At 41.4% G+C, this 20,284-nt stretch overlaps 2 protein-coding genes across 2 annotated transcripts; both read right to left on the reverse strand.

Annotated features, from left to right (window-relative positions):
• Positions 1 to 1,362: 1,362 nt before the first annotated feature.
• CHCHD2 (coiled-coil-helix-coiled-coil-helix domain containing 2) lies at positions 1,363 to 5,361 on the reverse strand. The gene is made up of 4 exons (XM_054589666.1): positions 5,203 to 5,361; positions 3,497 to 3,746; positions 2,593 to 2,749; positions 1,363 to 1,665 (listed from the first exon to the last, which is right to left on the reverse strand). The coding sequence occupies exons 1-4, from the start codon at positions 5,250 to 5,252 to the stop codon at positions 1,655 to 1,657; spliced, it is 468 nt and encodes a 155-aa protein (XP_054445641.1). The 5' UTR covers positions 5,253 to 5,361; the 3' UTR covers positions 1,363 to 1,654.
• Positions 5,362 to 8,659: 3,298 nt separating this feature from the next.
• Positions 8,660 to 9,520, reverse strand: NUPR2 (nuclear protein 2, transcriptional regulator). Its single transcript, XM_054589246.1, has 2 exons — positions 9,164 to 9,520; positions 8,660 to 8,858 (listed from the first exon to the last, which is right to left on the reverse strand). Coding segments are annotated over exons 1-2 (306 nt in total). The 5' UTR covers positions 9,468 to 9,520; the 3' UTR covers positions 8,660 to 8,856.
• Positions 9,521 to 20,284: the final 10,764 nt, after the last annotated feature.

The following is a 20,284-nucleotide window of genomic DNA, read 5'->3' on the forward strand; positions in this document are numbered from 1 at the left end:
CCCTTTGTCTTCCTCATACATCACCTATTCTCTGTAAACATTAACGTACTGATGTAACAAGATTACCTGTACTTTCCTACTACCTAGTCCCCACGGATAACTTTTTCAATAAAAGCCATTGAACACAGGGGCTCAGGGCATTCTGCACTAGAGGGAATCGCCACCCCCTCTGGCAGACCGAGAAGTGTTTGGAACAACTTACTTCCCCATCTGTGGCAACCCAGAGCGGCTCTGCGGGCGTCTGCCTTCCCCTCACACGTTTGTATTTTCAGTACATGAGGAAATCCCTTCTGACCTTAGGGCAAAAGGACAATGCACCTAGGTTTTTGTGCCCTTCTCTGTGGACCCATGGTTCCTACCAGGGAGAAGCCAGGCCAGCCAGACTTGTATTTTATTGATGTCAGTGATTCATTTTCCTTTGATTCACCAATTTACCGGTAGCAGTATTTGGGTACTTGCTATACCCCATCACACTTTGGATGTTATGGACATTAACACCATGAACTTTGGTCCTGAGCCTCCAGAAAAATGGGCAAGGGAGCTTACTGATGAACCCAGGAGGAAATGTGCTGGAAGACTTGCTGAGTGAACTGTGGTCATTCAGGTGCTCAGGCAAGGAAGTTTCAGCCCCTTCCAGAAACTGAATGATTTGGTAGAATAGGGCACTCAGAGAACATAGATGAGAACCAGAGGCAATTGAATAATTCACTCATCCAACATCAACTCACTCACCTGATAAAGATCTCTAAGACTTGGGGAAAAAAAACAGGTAACAGAAACTATTACAGGTACATTTGAAAGTCGGAAAAGCGTGGAAACATGTGTAGACCTGGAGGTCAACTCCAACATGAATAAAATGTTCAGTTCTTTGAGGCTCGGAGCTTGGCTCATTAAAAAAAACAAAAAAAAAACCCCTCAAATAGAACAACATGCTTGAGAACTGCCTTCATTAATAGAATGGTTTTCATCTCTGACCACTTGGATATTCTAGGGTAACAGTGACATGCAGTGTTGACCTGGCTGCAGAGAATCCATTGATCATTCACCTGATAAGAACGAGTATTTTAAGTTTCTTGTTATTGCTCAGTTTATTGAACATTGACTCCCAAGGCCAATAGTACCTGAAACCTTTTTTTAAGAGCATGTTTGCTAGTGAACTACTCCTTACATAACTATTTCACCACTAAAATTCCTTCAGGGAGCTCTACCAGATCCTCTGGGGGAATGTTCATTTCATAACCAAAGACTAAAAACTAGATAAACTTAAATACATGTTGAGACAATTATGCTGTTGTGCAAAATACTTGCATTCAGCACGCATATATCATATCTAATTTATGACTTTACACTTATCAGACACCATTTTGGAAGAAAAATCACTTTATTTTAATTGATTCACAAACAGTAACATCACAAAAGATGGTTTTTAAGGAGGCCACACAAACATCTGCCCAGCCTGAAACTCAGTACCACCTCAGTGAACTTCTATATAGTAAGAACACTCTTTCCCATTGCAATTCTGAGGCAAGGAAACTATTAATGATAGGAGAGGTTTAACTGGTAGCTTCATACTTTCACTATCAATTTTATCTTTATATTAAATTAACTTGGTCATGAGAGAAGATTTTCCATTTCTTCAAAATGAACTTCTTGATTAGGCTAATCCTGCAAACAAAAAAGGTACATTAGAAGAGCACCTGCTGTACATTCTTAACAGAAGCCCACCCAACAACCCAGGCTGCTTTCATAAGTTATTGAAGGTATCCTGAAACCAATAAAACTTCAACCCTGCACTTGCCACAACTGAGGAAAGACAGGGCACATGTGCTTCTGAGGACAGAGTCCTGAAGCAGAAATTTAGCAACTTTGATACTAGATATAGCTTCACCAAATAATTCTGATAAACTTGGACATGCAATCTCTTACTTCCACAGTTCAACCACCCGAAAAGGTAAACTTTCCCTTATGTCCTACCAAATGAAGGTGGGAAAATAAAAATAAGCATTTTACCAGATAGTGAATTCTTAGGTTGATAGATACTTAGTGAAAACAAATTGACATTCAAGAGAGCTTAAATCTAAGAGTTCTGCTGAGCAATTTAATAAACTTACCTCTCTCAAATGAGGCATGTTTTGTTTTTGTTCTTTACAAATTAATTTTTAGTATATTTTTTCCTTAAATTTTTTATTGTTCCAATACATTTGTCTCCAGAGGCATACTGAATGGCAATAATATCAGAGTCTTTATGTGCATTTCCTGGGACTTTGGTGAAAATGGAATCTTGCATTCATAGTCTTATGTCTAGATCACTCACATGCAGTTAACCACAGTGTGATCTGACACACTATATTTGTTTAAGGAAGAATCAGATTGAAAACAACTGGTAAAAGATTAAGATAATGACTAGGAACCTCTGGGCCAGCTCCTAGTTAGAAGTTAGCTTACTTTTAGAGTAATTTTAATAAAATCTCCTCTAATTTGTTGGTTTAATTTATTAAACGCAGATTCCCCAAGTTCCACAGGGTCCAGGAGCACCACCATTAAATGAATCAAGCATATGCAAGTTCAATCATGGAATAATAGATCACCTACCATTTGCAAATTTGCACTGTTTCAGCACCTCGCTGAAACCCTCACAAAGCTTAAGGTCACTCTGGTTCTGTGCACACTCCAAAAACTGTTTCATCTCATAGTGGCATGGGCCAAACTGCTGCTGTTGCTCATATGCTGGCTGAGTTCCCTGAGGCTCCTGCAAAGGCATAACATTCAGGAATTTTTAGAAAGGAAATCAGATTTATACCTGAACAAAGAGCAGTATCCACTGTCTTTGAGGTTAAGCAGGGAAACAGAACTAAACGTAGGAGCAAATTGAAGTTTCCATCTAATAACATGGAAAGTGAAATATTTTCAAGGCAGAAAATGAAGCAAAATTCCAGTTCTAATCACAAAGATTCAAGAATAAAGATGCAAATAAAGTGAAATGGTTATCTGGACATTTAAAGACCAGTGGTTTAGTGAACTTTCATGGAGGAAAAAAATGGGACTGTTATAAAATAAGACAGTACACATCCATGCTCATCAGAGAAAATTCACATACCTCAGAAAAGAGGGGCAGTAGCAAATGTCAGGTGAGAGAGATCAGAGAGCAAATAGCTATTAAAGAGATTTTTTTGAATACTTAACTAAGACTGAGGCTGAATTAGTTAAGGGTAACCAAGACAAAATTATTTCAAATAAAGGGAAAATGGCTGTTGACAGTGAAACAGGTTGAACTACTACAATTTTACTACCCCTCGGGAAGAAATGCAATCTGTACAGCACTTGCTGATGCTGGCCTAAGACAGGAATTCAGCTGTCAAATGTGGCTTTTGATACAACATTTCCTGTTAGCAACATTGTGGATTCTAAAAATTAGTTCTTCACATCAGAAACTTACAAATAACTAGGTTTTCTCATAAAATATACCACTGAAGGAAAACACTGCCCAAAATCTTACCTGGTAAGTGATGTCAGGCCTTGCGGTCTCAGCATTACTTCCTCCACTGAAACCCCCAGTGATGGCATGACCAATCGTGTGGCCGACAGCAGAGCCCACAGCCACACCAGCTGCAGTGGTCGCCATCTGGGCCATGAGACCTGGCTGCCGGGGGGCGGCAGCCGGTGTGCCAACAGCAGATGGTGGAGCTGGCGCTGGTGGCTGAGCTGCTGGTGCTGGCCTGGGCGCCGCTCTCATCTGAGGTGCCCGGCTGTGAAAGAACAAAAAATAGGCAGTTTCCACTTTCAACCAGGTTTGGAAATTGTCAGCTTAAAAATAAACTTGTACATTAAAATAAATATCAAGACTTGCGTTTTAAATGATTAAACATAAATACTATATATACACACAAGAAAACTTTATAGAACACAATTCCCTGCACTATTTCATTACACTTTATCTCTTTAACCTTTTGTTAAGGTTGTAATCACCAAGTATAAACTATTTTTTCCTGCTTTTTGGCAACCATTTCCATGTATTCACACTGCCCACAGTGTGTGCTAGGAAAAAAATAGGAAGAGGGAGAAGGGAGAGCCTGTTGTAGGATCTTGTAATTTAAGTATAGTCTAGGGAGGTCTCCCTGAGCTGGTGACATTTGAATGAAGACCTTCAGATAGTCATCTGGTGAAATAATCTAGTTTAATGCCTTTATTTTACAGACTAAATCACTGAAGCCCACGGACTGGAAGTGACTTGCCTGAACTGTTTTATCAAAATTAATTTCAACTATTTCTCATCTGTAGGACGTTTGGACGCTTTCAACAAATCCCTTATATGTCCCATGCTGCTTTAAAAATCTTCACATATATTATACTCTCTCTATCCATTTTTAGATTGCTTCCTTGGGTGCTCTTCCCCAAATAAGGCCAGGTCAAAAGTTTATGACTTCACTTTATAAAAATGTGGTTACCCATCCGTTGGACAGAAGTGTCTTTTCCTAAGTGAACCGCTTCCCTACACTCCTAGCACACTGTATAATTACAACCCAGTGACGCAATATGGCACTGTGCTAGCTGTCCTGTATTAGTCACTGGAAGACTAGGGTCTGAGACCTGGCTTGCCTACTCACTGGAGGTATGACCTTGGACAAGTCATTTATTTTGAGTCTCCTGTTTCCTAACTTCTGTAAAATAGAAATAATGCCAATCTCTACAGAGTTACCATGAGGTGTCATAAGCAGTACATTTTCCAACTAGAAAACGTCATGTACACGTTGAGGGCCTTAATGGCTGTGTCTCCTATTAGGCTGAGACCCTAAAACGCTCATTGCCTAAGACTAGTGCCCACCGATTATTCACTGAATTGAAATTCGATCACTTTCCCGATATTACCTTTGTTCTACATTTTTTCCCCTTCGACATTTCAGCCTATTTACATTTACAAATGTTCACTTTTTACAACTTGGCTCTTTTAACTTAAAATGAGCTATGAGGCATTTAAGCAATTCACAAGCATTCGAAATTAGAAAATTTGCCACTAACGGAAAATCTAGCCAAAGCCTATTTACGACCAGCTTGCGACGGGCGGGGTACGGCCCACGCCACAGCGGCCTTCAGACGCCCTCGTCCGCAGCCTTCGCCTGCCTCCGCCCGGCCCCGCCAAGGCCCAGCGCGGCCTCCCTACGCGTCACGGCGTCGGCAGGACCCTAAACCCCGCGGTGGCCTCACCTGGCCGGAGGGGCCACACGGGAGGTGCGGCTTCGGCTTCCACGCGGCATTACAACTGCGCTGCGACTCTGCGTCTACAACTGCGAAACTCGGGGAAGACCGCAGCGACTTCTGGAGCAGGAGAGCGGAAAGCAGGAGGCGGGCCGCCTGTGCACGACCAATCACCAAGCAGGCAGAGCCCTTCCGTTTGCTGACGTCTCCGCAGGCCCTGAAGGTCACTGGGAGAACCGCAGGGTTCGGCGGCGTCTAGTTGCACGCGGGTGGCCTCGGGAGCTGCGCTCCGGAGCGCTTTAGAAAACCGGAAGTGCCTGTGGCTGCTGCGCTAACCTTACCGTTCCAGCCTAGCCTGAGTCAGAATTGCTTGTGGGTTTGCTTCTAGGGCACAAGTACGGTTGCTGCTTCCTTCAGACATTTGTATTATTAACGTGGTACGTCAGACCCAACCTTGAGAGTCGGATCTCTGTCGGGACTATCAGTGGACTTTGGGCGAATTACTTAACCTTTCTCGGCGTTGTTATTTAGATAAATATTTTTTTGAGGTAGGGCACGTAATATGAATTGAAAGAAGTTGAATACTTTAGGCGGGAATCGACAGAACACAGTGCGTTTCTTTTGTCCGTGGATCCAATCAACAAAAGTTAGCTTCAGACAGTAATATGCCGTGTACTATACATCTTCAACCCCTGTTTCATGTTATGGACTTTGTGCCCATAATTGGGATAGTATTCACTGCTAAACAAAAAATGTCCTGAATAATCTACAAGTGCCAGCTCTCTAGGGAGGGGAGACACAAACGCCTATGTAACTCAGGTGATGGTGATAATGAAGCAAAAGCAGGATACGATTTACTTTGAAGAGGACAGACTTCTTTGAAGAGGCAACATTTGAACAGAGTCCTTGAAGTGGGGAAGCAAGCCATGTTATCAAGGGTAAGAGCACTCCAGGCAGAGGGAACGGCAATTGCAAAGGTTCCAAGGGTCTGTACTTTACGGTGGGTGGGAAATGCTTTTAACAATAACATTTTAGAGCCTCTGCAATAAGGGAAAAGTTGACTAGTGGCATTTCATGGGAAAGTCCTTGAGGCTGGGATGAGATTTGTGGAGGCGAGAAAGCTGAGGTGGAACCTCCATTTCTACTGGATGTCCATCAGAAATTTCCCGTTCTGATGGAGGTAGTGGAGTTTAACACAACCTTCCCAGCAACAGGATGTTTGTGGAAGCGAGGGGGTAAATGCAAAGCCTTTTCATGAAAAACAAAGTTTTATTTTCATGGGACTTCCTAAAGAAATTAAAGCTTTCTAAATAGTAAGGCTTTGTATTTGCCTTTGGATATTTCATATGCAGAAACAGAGAAAAGGGACCTAAAAAAGGATGCCCTGGCACAAAAAGTTAACAGGGAGAACTTTGGATAATCAAAAAACAGGCATCCAGTCAAGAACAGACAATCTTAATTTCTTGACTACCATTAATTTGTACAAGGTTATTTTATGATAGTAAAACACTGGAAACAACCTAATATCCTGTCAGAATTCTAGTTATAAAAACTGTGGCACAGCCCTTACTGTTGTGGCTCAGTGGATTGAGCGCCAGCCTGCAAATCAAAGGGTCTCCAGTTCAATTCCCATTCAGGGCACATGGCTGGGTTGTGGGCCAGGTCCCCAAGGGGGCACGCAAGAGGCAACCACACATTGATGTTTCTCTCCTTTCCTGTTTAAAAAAAAAAAAATCTTCAAAAAACATTATGGCACATTCATACAATATATGTCTATAAAAAAGAATAAGGAAACTTCCCTATCAATATGATTTCCAAGATAAACTACCAGGGGAAAAAAAGCAAGGGGCAGGATTAAGTATAGTATAGTTTGTGTTAAAAAAAAAAAAAAAGACCACATTGCATAAGCATAAAATATCTGCAGCTGGTAATGTTGCTTGCCTTCAGGCAGTAGGACTGGGTAGCTGTGGCACGGTGGTGGGACTTTTACTGTTAACATTTTCTATCTTTTGAATTTTGAATCAATGTATTTTCTGTATTCAAAAAACAAAAACATGCAAAAAGTTAATTAAAACTAGTTTAAAAAAGTGGCAATTGAAAATAAATACCAAAATTCTGCTACATATCACTTGTAGTTTGCTGGAGAGATGTGCTGAAGTACATATACTCTTTAGTAAAATTTATGTAACAACTTCTCATTCCATAGTGCTTTCAATCACTCCCAACAAATTCTCTTATGCTTACCATAATTTGAACAAAGAACTCTTATAGATATTATTACAGATATTTGACACAGACATCTGGCTGAATAGGCTCTTGATTGCAGCAAAAATTCTACTCAAATTAAGCAGTAGATAACAGAAGTTTTGAAATTGTGCACTCCCCTCAAAAAATAAAATAGTGCAAACCCTGTTCCAGAAATTTCATGTCTAGGAATGTAAGAAACAGCCGGAAAAAAAAAGAAAAATAGTCATATATGTGAAAAGAAATTAGTTATAAGGATGTTTAGCAAAATATATAGGAAAAAACTGTAAACAACCTAAGTGTTCTATAATATAAAATTAAATAAATTTTACATACATGTAAGATGCTATGCAGCCATTTAAAACGTTGTGAGCCCTGGCTGGTGTGGCTTAGTGGGTTGAGTGCCACCCTGCGAACTAAAGAGTCTCTGGTTCGATTCCCAGTCAGGGCACATGCCTGGGTTGGGGGCCAGGTCCCCTGTAGGGGGCATGTGAGAGGCAACCACACATTGTTGTTTCTCCCTCCCCTCCCTCTAAAAATAAATAACAAAATCTTAAAAAAAAAAAAAAAAAAAAAAAAGGTTGCTTCTTCTAGTAGACAGCCTTTTTCCTAACCAAGGACTCACCACTGGATACAGAGGCCTGACTGGATGCAGAGGCCTGACTGAAGATAAAAAGAAAGCTACTCTGCCATATTCTGCATAATTTTAAAACTAAAACTCAACTCTTATTCTTGGAGTTTGTGGGTAGCTCTGAACCAGAGGATATTGTATACAGTTGAGGAAAACTATGATGCTGGAAAGAGTAAATGCTCGACAAAAGTGTCTGGTATGCCCATCTTTCTAACCAGCTGCGTGATCTCTGGAAAGTTTGTGAGAACTTCGGAGCCTCAAGAATCCTCTATAAAATGGAGATAACAGCGCCTACCTCAAAGGATTGTTGTGGGACCTGCAGTGCACAGAACCTAGGAACTAAGGTCAACAGACACTATTACAATGTAAAATATTCCTTTTTTTGGAAAACAAATATTAAACCTGCACAGTGGTCTATGACACTAGAGTTGAAATCTTGTACAAATTCCTATCTTTGTTCTCCCCCAATTCATCTTTGTGACCTTTTCTTTACACAGAACGCAAATATTTTTAGACTTGAAATGAGTTACCATAGCAGCCAACCCTTCCCCCCGCCCCCCCCCCGCCCCGCCAAGAGTTAAAATGCCACTCTTGCTGCTGCTCTTTTAATTAAAAACCCTAAAAAGGCATAGCCACTTGGATGTTACTTAACAATCAGTAAGGAAGATACTTAAGTAGTTAACTTAAGCGATGTCAGAAACAAATCTGTTGACCAACATGGATTCTCCCCCTTAGGACCACAGTTACAGCTGGAGTCAGACAAAATACTTTTATCAGGTCTTTCGATATCCTGCAGAAAATCAGACAAAAACAAAAATCAATTATTTTCTTTAGCCCGAGCATCAGCACTGGAAGTAAATCCCTCACCTGCATTTTTTAAAAAGATGTTTTCTACGTTTCCTAGCCCCATTCCACCATTCCTACTGCAGTCAGGCGATAACCTGAGGGGCTGAAGGGGTTCACCTATGACTCGCTAACGCGGGACTGCCCCGAAAAAGGGAGACTGCCCGGGTCGAGTCACAGGGGACGAACGAACGTGGCCTGCGGCGCTCATGGGGCTTCCCTGGACCCTGATCAGTCGTAGCCCGTACGCACAAGCGACGCGAGTTCGCGGCCGGGGCAGCAACTTGCGCTGGCGTCGCTTGCGCTGGCCGTTGCGGAGCTTCTGTGTGATTTTGCGCTCGTGGCCACCAGGCACGGTCCAGTTGGTGCGCAGTTCCCGCTCGCGCCGTGTCCGACCCTTGCTGTGCCCGGCTCCGCCAGCCGGGAAGTCGCGCAGGTAGTAGTAATCGAGGCAGTCGTAGAGCTCCTCCTCAGAGCTCACCGGGGGCCACACCACTGGCGGTGGCGGTGGCGTTGGAGGGACCTGAGTAGGGCAGCTGGGAAGGGTTGGGTCCATCGCCCCGCCTGGCCGCCGGGCCAGCGCAGGGCGCGCCTCTAAAGGCCCCTCCCCGAGCTGCCATTGGCTCCGCCTTAGTTGTCAGAGCCTAGGCATGACGTCACAGAGACGGGCTTGTTGCCCAGCCTTAGGTCTTTGCGCTCCATTGGGAGAAACTGTCCCTTACTCCTTCCTGCACCCAGGCCTGTGCACCCCTGATCGCAGAGGGGGCGTTTGGCAAAATCCGACTGAGCATTTCCTTTGTGTTGGTCATATATGTTAAACTAACAGGCACACAGGAAAGACCACGTGAGGACACAGCAAGAATGTGGCCATCTGCAAGCAAGGAGAGAGGCCTCAGGAGAAAGCAACTTTGCTGACATCTTGATCTTAGACTTCAACCTTTACAAGTGTGAGAACAAATTTCTGTTGTTTAAGAAAAAGAAAAGTAAACTATCTGAGTGTCCAAGGGGACTGCTTAAAGAAAATGTGGGCTATGTATTCCTCCGAAGGGAGTTTATCAGCAATAAACATTTTGCTACGCTATTTGATGTCAGGAGAAAGTGCTCAAAAATGATGTAAGTGAAAAATTGTTTTCAGAACAAATGCCTCCAGTATCCCAGGAACGTGTGTTTTTTAAAAAGATCTTATTTATTTATTTTTAGAGAGAGGGGAAGGGAAAGAGAGGGAGAGAAACATGGATGTGTGAGAGCTACATTAATCGATTGCCTCTTGCACACCCCGAAATGGGTACCTGGCCCCCAACCCAAGCCTGTGCCCTGACTGGGAATGGAACCCGAGACACTGTGGTTCTCAGGCTGCCACTCAATCCACTGAGCCACACTTGCCGGGGCCAGAAATGTATTTTTAAAACACATCTGTCTATAAAAGGCTGAAAGGAAATTCATCAAAATGCTGAAAGTATTTCTGACTCGGTAGGATTATATATTAGTTCTTTTTTCTTTCCTCAAGTCTATGTTTTTGAGAGGGAGTAAGAGTTAATTGTATTAAGAGAGTGATTAGAAGGAAAACACCCTGCCCGCTGCAAGGCCCGGAACCTGCACAATTTCGGGTTATCTGCAGGTGCCAATATCCCGGGTGTGGTAATGTCCCAGGTGGGCACAGGTAACCAGGTTCTTGGTGATCGCGGACAAAAAAATTGAACCAAACACACAGAGTTTAGAGCAGAAAGCGGGAGAAAGCAGGTTTATTAAGCCACACAGAACATGGGAACAGGCCAGCTCTGAGCAGTGCAGAGCAGAGAGGAGCAGAGCAGAGAAGAGCAGAGCAGAGCCTAACAGCAGCAGCCCTGAACTGAGAGACTAGGCCTTTTATTCCTCTAAGGTGGGTCTCCCATGATTTCCTTGACTGGCTACTGGGAAGGGGGTCCCACAATGCTAATTTATTATAATGATATTATAATGAAGCAGGGGTCGAGTAGCATCTTCTGCACAGGTGCCTTCCTGATTCACTAGGATTCAATGCTTTTCCAGATGCAGAAACTACCAGTCTTAGAACAGGGTCTCCACCCTTTATCCATGTTTTTTATCTTAGCCCTGGGGCACCTCTGAAGTTTCCTCCTTCCTGACTATCTCCTGCCTCAGTAAACTTGATGATTTGATGTGTTGGCAGCTTGGAGTGAGGGGAGAGAGCCCAGGGCTGCAGTGGTGGGGAGGGTGCTTCAGAAAGCATCAGGGACTAGAGGAGTCTGGTCAGGCACACTGAGCACAGTAAATGCTGAGAGTTATTGGGAAGGAGGCCTTTGTTTTGGTTTGGTTTAACTATATGGACAAAAAAGTAGGAGGTTACTTTCCTAACTGGGCAGGTCAAGGTGGATAGTCATGCCCCAGGCTTACAGCTTTTTAGTAAAAGACTTATCTTTGTTTTAAGCAAGTCTCGTCCATTGTTTCTGTGCATTTGGATTAGTTAACATACCTTTGAATTAAACTGTAACCATCCTAAAGAGAGCACATGAGAAGCAAGAGACCCTTGCTTCTCTTACCTCCATGCAATCTTCCTTAAATTCCCTCCTTAATTTCAAAAGCATAAAAGAATCTTCAAAACTCTCCTTCTCTAAAGCATTTGAAATCTTCCTCCCTGACATATGTCATCAGTTTGTCTCAAATAAACTCATATAAAAATTCTCAAATGACATTGACAATTGCCACCAAATTACAGCCACCCCCTTGGGGATTTTCTTTTTAATAGAGTGAAAATAATTCTCTAATTAAAAAAAAAAAAGAACTTCCCGGGTATTTGATCTCGCTGAGTTTGTCTGTGACCAAATTGCTGATTTGAGTTTTTTCTGCTGCACTATGAAGCCTCATACCTGGTGGGGCGTGGCCTACATACCTCACTCTGAGGGCAATTTTGGAACTCTGAGGGTTCCTTAAATGAACAGGTCCCAGGAGAATGCTTTTAATTAAACGCCTGAGGGGATTTTCTCTTATATCCACATGTCTTCTTTCCACTGCTAGGAAAAAGAGAAACTAATATTTATCCCTAAGTAACTCTCCCATACATTATCTCTTTAAAAAAATCTCTTTAGAAGTTGTCCTTGTGTAAGTATTCAGACATTCTTAAAGGTGAAAAGAATAGAACAGTGAACTCCTAAATTCCATCATAAGGATTCAACAATTATCAAGATCCTGTCACATTTGCTTTATGTACCACGTTCTGTTTTCCTCTGCGTCAGCACTTTAGATCAAATTGCAGGCTTTATATCATTTCACCCCTATATGAGTATATCTGAACACATACCTCTAAAAAAACTAGACATTGCTTATGTAACTGCAATGCCATTTTTACACCTGATTTAAAAAAAAATCAACTGTTCCTGTTATTATCTAATACCCAGCCCAAATCAAATTTGATGATCTAAAAGGCATCAAAATACATACAACTCAGAATATATACAAAATCTACACATGACATTTGCTTGTACAGCTTTTAAGTTTCTTATGTCAGAGCAGTCCCCCTGCCCTTTTCATTTTTCTGACATTGCCTTCTTGCAGAAGCTGGAGCAATTTTCACGTAAAATGTGGATTTTTCTGCTTTCTGTGGTGTCACTTAACTTGTTCCTTTCTCTCCCATATTTCCTGTAAATTGGGGTTGGATCTAGAGGCTTGTTTATACTCAGGTTCATTTTGGGGGAAAGAAAACTTCCTAGAAAGTAATGTGTTTTGGCAGCACACCAGAAGACTGACAATGGTTCATTGTCCCAGTTTTTGTACTGTGACTGATCAGTGGATTCAGGTGGCAACATGTCCCTGTAATTGTAAAGTTTCACGTTAAACTTTTATGGTTTCCATATTTCATGTGCTATTGTATTCATTTGCTATTATTTCATCAGGGGTTGTAAAGTAGTAATTTTCTAATTCAATCATTCCTTCCACATTTGTTAGCTAGAATTCTTTCCTTCATGAATGTGTTTGACAAGAAAAGCAGGACAAATGCTTAATTCTTTCTATTTAAAGATGGGTTTTCAGGGGTTCCGATGGACTTAACTTTTTTCTTGAGAATCATTATGAACTTGTGGATCTTTTAAAAACACAGTCCATATGTTTCAATCAATTTCATTCATTTTTATTCTTTTTTAATGCTCCAATTTTTCCATTTTTTTCACCAGTCAGAGCTCCTTCATGCGATTCTTCTGTACTTTTGGCATTAAGCTAGTAGTCTTGGAGAAAGCATTCTGGTAAACTATGATCTCCAGGCTCTTCCTATACATTTTATGCCCTAGATCTGGAATCAGCCATTTCTCTAAGGAATACCTTGATCTTTTTAGTATGAAAAATGGATTTAGAGACAACACTGTTAGTGCTAAGTGTATTATGTCCCTTGATCTTTACAAGAACCCTGTGAGATATTACTGTCCCAATTTTCTAGATGAGGAAAAGTTGAACAGCTTTCTCAAGGTTATATAACATAAAAAGCAGAGCTAGACTGAGTGAGGTCTTTGGACGCCTAGATAATGTTTCTTCCATTTTATTGTGCCTCTTGGTATGAGCTCATTACTTTTCAGTTCACAGACAGATTGCTAAACATACCTGACATCCTAGCTTCTGAGATGATACTTAAAAGCAGGTGCTACTATCTGCCTTGCTTTCCTACCCAAGGACTCTGAATTAATGCCAATGAATCACTGTGATAACATTTACAAAATTTTTGTTATATTTTTAAATATTTATCTTAAATTGGGTATGGGGGTGACTCAGCGCCGGGATCCTGCCGGCTACTCTCTCAATTCTCTCCCCAAAGCCTCCTCCCCAAGTCTCTCCTCAGGTGTCTCTAGCCCATTGCCCCTGCTTTTGATGGGGCTCAGGGCATGTCAGTCAAAGAAGATCCATGTCGATTTAAAATGGAAACTTCAGAGCAGTGTACCTACGGGCAGAAAACTGGAGGCATTCTTCTAGGAAGAGCAGATGGAGTAGGCAAACCTTTAGGTACCGCATTAGCCTGGAATTGGACTGGAAATGGCATGAGAGTGGAATCTCATCTTGGGATTTTAAGAAATGAAATAACCTATTTTCCAGAAATAGAAGGATGTTGCATGAGGATGCTCTTTATAGATGTTTGATTACTAATGATATGAAGATGTAAAAAACAAAATGCATTTTAATGCTACTGGAAGTAAATTATTTTAAACACACACATGAAAAATTATATTTTATTGATTATGCTGTTACAATTTTCCCAATTTTCCCCCTTCCCCCTCCACCAAGCACCCACCCACTCCCTCAGGTAATCCCCGCTCCTTTGTTGATGTCCATGGGTCATGTGTAAAAGTTCTTTGGCTATGCCTTTTCCTGTACTGTACTCTACATCCCCATGGCTAGTCTGTGACTACCAATTTGTACTTCTTAATCCCCTCATCTCTTTACCCATTCTCCCATGCCCCTCCCATCTGGCAACCATCAAAATGCTCTCAGTAGCCAAGATTCTGTCTCTGTTCTCATTTGCCAAGTTTTTCAATTGTTGATAGGTATGTTTATTGTCATTTTATTGTTCATGATTTTGATCTTTTTCTTAAATAAGTCCCTTTAACATTTTATATACTAATAGTTTGTTGATGATGAACTTATTTAGTTTTTCTTGTCTGGAAAGCTCTTTTTTATCTGCCCCTTGATTCTAAATAATATCTTTGCTACGTAGAGTTCTCTTGGCTGTAGGTCCTTGCTTTTCATGACTTTGAATATTTCTTGCCATTCCCTTCTAGCCTGCAAAATTTCTTTTGAGAGATCAGCGGACAGTCTTATGGGAACTCCCCTGTAGTTAACTAACTGCTTTTGCAGCTATTAAGATTCTCTCTTTATCTTTTTTTAAAGATTTTTAAAAAAAGATTTTACCTATTTATTTTTAGAGAGATGGGAATGGAGGTGGAAAGAGAGGGAGAGACATTGACTAGTTCCTTCTCTCACACCCTCAGCTGGGGACCTACCTGCATCCCAGGCATGTACCCTGACTGGAAATAAAACCAGTGACTTTTTGGTTCACAGGATGCCACTCAATCCACTGATCCATACCAGCCAGGACGATCTCTCTTTATCTTTAATCTTTGGCACTTTAATTATGATGTGTCTTGGTGTGGACCTGTTTGGGTCCATTTTGTTTGGGATTCTCTGTGCTTCCTGGACTTATATGTCTATTTCCTTCACCAAATTTGGGAAGTTTTCTTTCATTATTTTTTCAAATAGATTCCAATTTTTCGCTCTTTCTCTTCTCCTTCTGGCATACCTGTGATGTGAATGTTGGTACACTTGAAGTTGTCCCAGAGGCTCCTTATGCTATCCTCATTTTTTTTGGATTCTTTTTTCTTCTTGTTGTTCTGATTGGTTGTTTTTTATTCCTTAACTTCCATATCATTGCTTTGATTCTTGGCCTCATTGATTTTACTGTTGATTTCCTGTGAATTGGCTTTTATTCCAATAGTACACCCTTCATTTCTGCCTGGGTCTTCTTTTATACTATTGAGTTACTTTCCAGCTGCTGTTCTGGTGCTGGAGCTCAGAGGGACTGAGTCTGGGTAATTCTGTGTGTGGACTCTTTAGGAGACACTGCTTGGTACTCCAGTAGTACTTTTTGCTGACTCAAATCCTGCTGGTTTCTACAGCCAGAAGTTATGGGGGCTTATCTTCCTGGCACTGAAAGCCTGGTATGGGGGGCTGGGTGTCTAGCTGGGACTCCTTGCTCCTGACACATCCCTCCTGAATTTTTTCCTACCACACATGGGTGTGGGACCAGTCCATTCTATGTCTTCGCATCTCCTTGTCTCTTACCAGTCTGGATGGATGTGGTTCCTTTAGTTTCATAATTGTCGGACTTCCATTCAACTTGATTTCTTATGATTCTGAGTGATGGTTGTTCTGTAGTTTTGTTGTAATTTTGATGATGTTGTATGAGGAGGCAAGCCATATTTACCTATGCCTCCATCTTGACTGGAAGTCCACTGTAATAAGGCATTTAAGATGAACTTTGTATTTTGCTTAGTGGTTTTTTTTTTTTTTAACTCTAGACTCTGGGGATAAACAAGTAACAATCATTCTTCAGGAGTAGACTTTAACTCCTTATATTAACATAACTATGCACAGATTATAAAGCTCTGTCTTATTACTGTCTTAATGAATCATTGCAACTAAGTTATGAAGTAATAGAAAAAGAAATGGAGATTCATTCAGGTCATATGGCTTATCCAAGATCCAAGGTGCAGCAACTCTGTGTATGTGCATTTGGGCCTTACCGAAACTTGCTGCTGTTTCTGAGGTCCCTCATATTAGAAGATAAATAATACTCATTTTCAAACTCAGAGCTACCTACAGCTTACATTCAACACTTCTTTCTCTTCTCCATTTATTCATGCTTTTGCATTATTTGTGTATTTGTCTAGTTCCTCTTTAAGATCAAACATACCTTTGCCCCTTCATCTGCAGTTCACAGTAGATGTAAAATAAATGCTTGTTAAATAAATACATGTATGGATATAAACAACGAAACCATTAAAAACTATTAATGAAAATAAACATTTGTATAGCTCTTTTTCCCTTAACAATAATTGTTTTATTTTTATTTTTAAGTATATTTTATTGATTATGCTATTACAATTGTCCCATTTTTTTCCTCCCCTTTATTCCCGTCTGCGCTGTACCTCCCTCCTCTCCAGCATTCCCCACTTAGTTCATGTTCATGGGTCATACATATAAGTCATTGTCTTCTCCATTTCCTATGCTATTCTTAACCTCTCCCTATCTGTTTTGTACCTACCAATTATATTTCTTATTCCCTGTACCTTTTCCCCCATTCTCCCTCTTCACTTCTCTGTTGATATTTCTCCATGTGATATCCATTTCTGTGATTCTGTTCCTGTTCTAGTTGTTTGCTTAGTTTGTTTTTGTTTTGGGTTTTTTTTTAGATTCAGTTGTTGATAGCTGTGAATTTGTTGCATTTTATTGTTCATAGATTTGCTCCTCTTCTTTTTCTTAGATAAGTCCCTTAAACATTTCATATAATAAGGGCTTGGTGATGATGAACTCCTTAAACTTGACCTTATCTGGGATGCACTTTATCTGCCCTTCCATTCTAAATGATAGCTTTGCTGGATAGAGTAATCTTGGATGTAGGTCCTTGCTTTTCATTACTTTGAATATTTCTTGCCAGCCCCTTCTTGCCTGCAAGGTTTCTATTGAGAAATCAGCTGATAGTCTAATGGGAACTCCTTTGTAGGTAACTGTCTCCTTTCCTCTTGCTGCTTTTAAGATTCTGTCCTTATCTTTAATCTTGGGTAATGTAATTTTGATGTGTGTTGGTGTGTCCCTCTTTGGGTGAAACTTCTTTGGGATTCTCTGAGCTTCCTGGGTTTGAATGTCTATTTCCCTCACCAAACTGGGGAAGTTTTCCTTCATTATTTTTTCAAATGTTTTCATTTCTCTTTCTCCTTCTGGCACCGCTATGATTCAAATGTTAGAATGTTCAAAGTTGTCCCAGGGGTTCCTGGCTTTCCTCATTTTTCGGAATTGTTGTTTTCTTCATTTGGTTCTGCTTGAATGTTTATTTTTTCCTTTTGTTCCAAATCATTGATTTGAATCCTGGTTTCCTTCCCTTCACTGTTGGTTCCCTGTATATTTTTCTTTATTTCACTTTGTATAGCCTTCATTTCTTCCTTTATTTTGTAGCTGTACTCAATCATTTCTGTGAACATCCTGATTACTGGTGTTTTGAATTCCACATCTGATAGGTTGGCTATCTCCTTGTTGCCTGGTACTTTTTCTGGAGTTTTGATCTGTTCTTTCATTTGGGCCATGTTTCTTTGTCTTCACACACCTGTTAGGTTGTAAGGGGCAGAACCTTAGGTATTTGCTGGGGTGGGACAACCCACTTCACTGCTCTGTGGTGCTGTATATGGGGGAGGGGTCAGAGAGGGGACAATGCCACTTGCTTGGCTCTTGCTCCACTTTCAGTCACTTCCCCTGCTACCCACAAGCGAATCGTACCCGTCTGGTGCTGATTCCAGGGCAGTGGGCTTGTGTATGTTCTAGGGCCCCGTGTGGCCCTCTAGTGGACTTTTCTGTAAGACTGGGAGTTTTTCCCGCCACTGCAACCCCCACAGGTTTTTACAGCCAGAGGTTTTGAATCTTTCTTTTCCTGTGCTGGAACCCTGGGTTGCACAGTCTGTCTTGCTCCCCAGTTTTTCTTCTCGGTTTATTTGCTTGATAATGTGGGACTATCTGGACTGAGAGCTGCCGCCTTGCCCACCCAGTCCACCAGCTGCCTCCTTGCCTCATGTCTTCTCTGCCACAGCTGCTCGTCTCTGCCCCTCCTACTGGTCTGGATGAATGTTTCTTCTTTAACTCCTTGATTGTCAGTATTCCATATAGTTTTATTTTCTGGCAGTTCTTACTGCTTTTTGTTTTTAAATTGGTTGTTATCCTTCTTTTGGTTGTGCGAGGAAGCAAAGTTTATCTACTTACGCTTCCATCTGGGATGGAAGCCCAACATTTGTATCACTTTTTGTCTCATTCGTTATTCAAAATAATTTCTTGAACGTGTACCATGTGCCAGATATTGTTTCAGACTTCCAGGATAAAGTTCCCTGATCTCATGCAGTTTATGTATAGTGGGATGAGGCAGACAATAGATGTATGTAGAACGTGAGCTCTCTTGGTGATAAGTACAATTAAGAATTATGAAGCATGAGAATATCACGAATGTAATATTTCAGACAGAGGGGTTGGAAGATCTTTTTGAGGAGGTGGCATTTGAACAAAGTCAAAAGACAGACTGCAAAAGTGACATGAGCAAAATGGTGAGGAAGCTTTAAGCCATTTTTCCCACACAAAATAAAACCCCTAGAACCTGGGTAAAGTAACCCAATAGGAGCTCTGGAAAACAGTCAGATTTCTACAGCAATCAAGAAAATACCCAATCAGGAAAAAGTCATATTCAAAACAGTAGGAGATTTTGTGTTGTTTTAACTTGCTCTTGACTCTCCCTTTACATAGATAGCAATGGTCTTGATATGAAGGAGGCAGTAGCCCAGTTCCAAATTCTCTCTCCTGAACCAGTGGGAGCAGAACTGACCTTATTTACAACATTCTAACCTATTTGGGGCTGAAGGACTGCTATGTATTTTGTCTCTCTATAAGCTCAGGTGAAAAGTGGTGGACACTGCTTAGGAAAGCTGCAGGGGGAAAACAGACCCACAGACACCTGGAACAAGAGATACAGGTGGAGACATATAATAGACCACTTAAGGCACTAAGGAGAAGCTGGATAAAACTCTGGAAAATTAAGATATTCAAAAGATGCTGTGTATAAGAGGAAACTGATAAAGACACACAAGCCCAGAGAAGACTCATGCTCAAAAAAATACTTGGGAAGACCTTAAGCTTTCACCTAGAGCTGATCCCAAGGCTCAGAAGACCCAGCTGACTAATGAAAGATTGCTCAGCAACGAGGTAGTCTGTAAAGAGTAGGAGAGATAGATACTTACACATGCCCAATTTCCAACAACAACAAAATTAAAAGATATACAGATAAATAAGAAAAAATGTCCCATTCTAAAGAAGATGGTAAATTGGCAGAAACTATACCTGAAGAAGCACATGCATTGGGCTTCCTAGACAAAGATATTTTTAAAAGTTGTCTTAAGTATGCTGAAAGAGCTAAAGGAAAACATAAAGAACTAAAAGAGGAGAGAGGACCAAGATGGCAGAGGACTGAGTGGAAGTCACACTGATCTCCTCCCAGGACCAACCTGGAATTATAACTAAATTGTGGAGAAATCACCTGGAACAAACAACTGAACAATAGCGAAAGAGGAGCCTTATAACCTTGGACAGAGAGAAGAATCAGCTTTAGCACAACCTAACTGGTAAAGAGTGTGCAGTAGAGACTTGAGAAGGTGAGCAGGGCATCCATGTGTGGCAGCACCAGAAGGATATTGAAACAGCCAGTTGAATCCCCCTGAGAAGAGCAGGTTCTAAGCCATAAATGGGTATCTCCAGCCTACAGTACCAGAGCCCTAGAAGTACACAAGTAACAGCCGAGCTGTGAAAAGCAGCAGGGTTGCTCTCTGTTAGAGACAGGCAGCTGGAGACGCAAAGAGCCGTTTAAAGGGCCAACAAGTAAGTCTTTATTTGCAGTCATTTACCCTGGGCTCCGGCAAAGGTGGGGGCAGAGCGGGCTAGAGACACATGAGGAGAGACTGGGGAAGGAGGTTTTGGGGGAGAGAATGGAGAGAGTAGCCGGCAGAATCCCAAAACTGACTCATCTCACAGACGGCAGCAGTCATCTTGCTCAGGCAGACCACTCCTCTGAGCAGCAGCAGCATGAGAGGACCCAAT

This window comes from Pteronotus mesoamericanus, unplaced genomic scaffold (genome assembly GCF_021234165.1).
Source record: "Pteronotus mesoamericanus isolate MK-2021 breed Mesoamerican mustached bat unplaced genomic scaffold, CSHL_Meso_final scaffold_167, whole genome shotgun sequence".
NCBI lineage: Eukaryota > Metazoa > Chordata > Mammalia > Chiroptera > Mormoopidae > Pteronotus > Pteronotus mesoamericanus.

Excerpts from the sequence above, each read along its gene's own strand:
- CHCHD2 (XM_054589666.1), bottom strand. The coding sequence starts at position 5,252 with ATGCCGCGTGGAAGCCGAAGCCGCACCTCCCGTGTGGCCCCTCCGGCC. Across the intron at positions 3,747-5,202 it reads CGTGTGGCCCCTCCGGCCAG|CCGGGCACCTCAGATGAGAG; the intron begins GTGAGGCCACCG and ends GTTCTTTCACAG. Across the intron at positions 2,750-3,496 it reads GGCCTGACATCACTTACCAG|GAGCCTCAGGGAACTCAGCC; the intron begins GTAAGATTTTGG and ends ATGCCTTTGCAG.
- NUPR2 (XM_054589246.1), bottom strand. The coding sequence starts at position 9,467 with ATGGACCCAACCCTTCCCAGCTGCCCTACTCAGGTCCCTCCAACGCCA.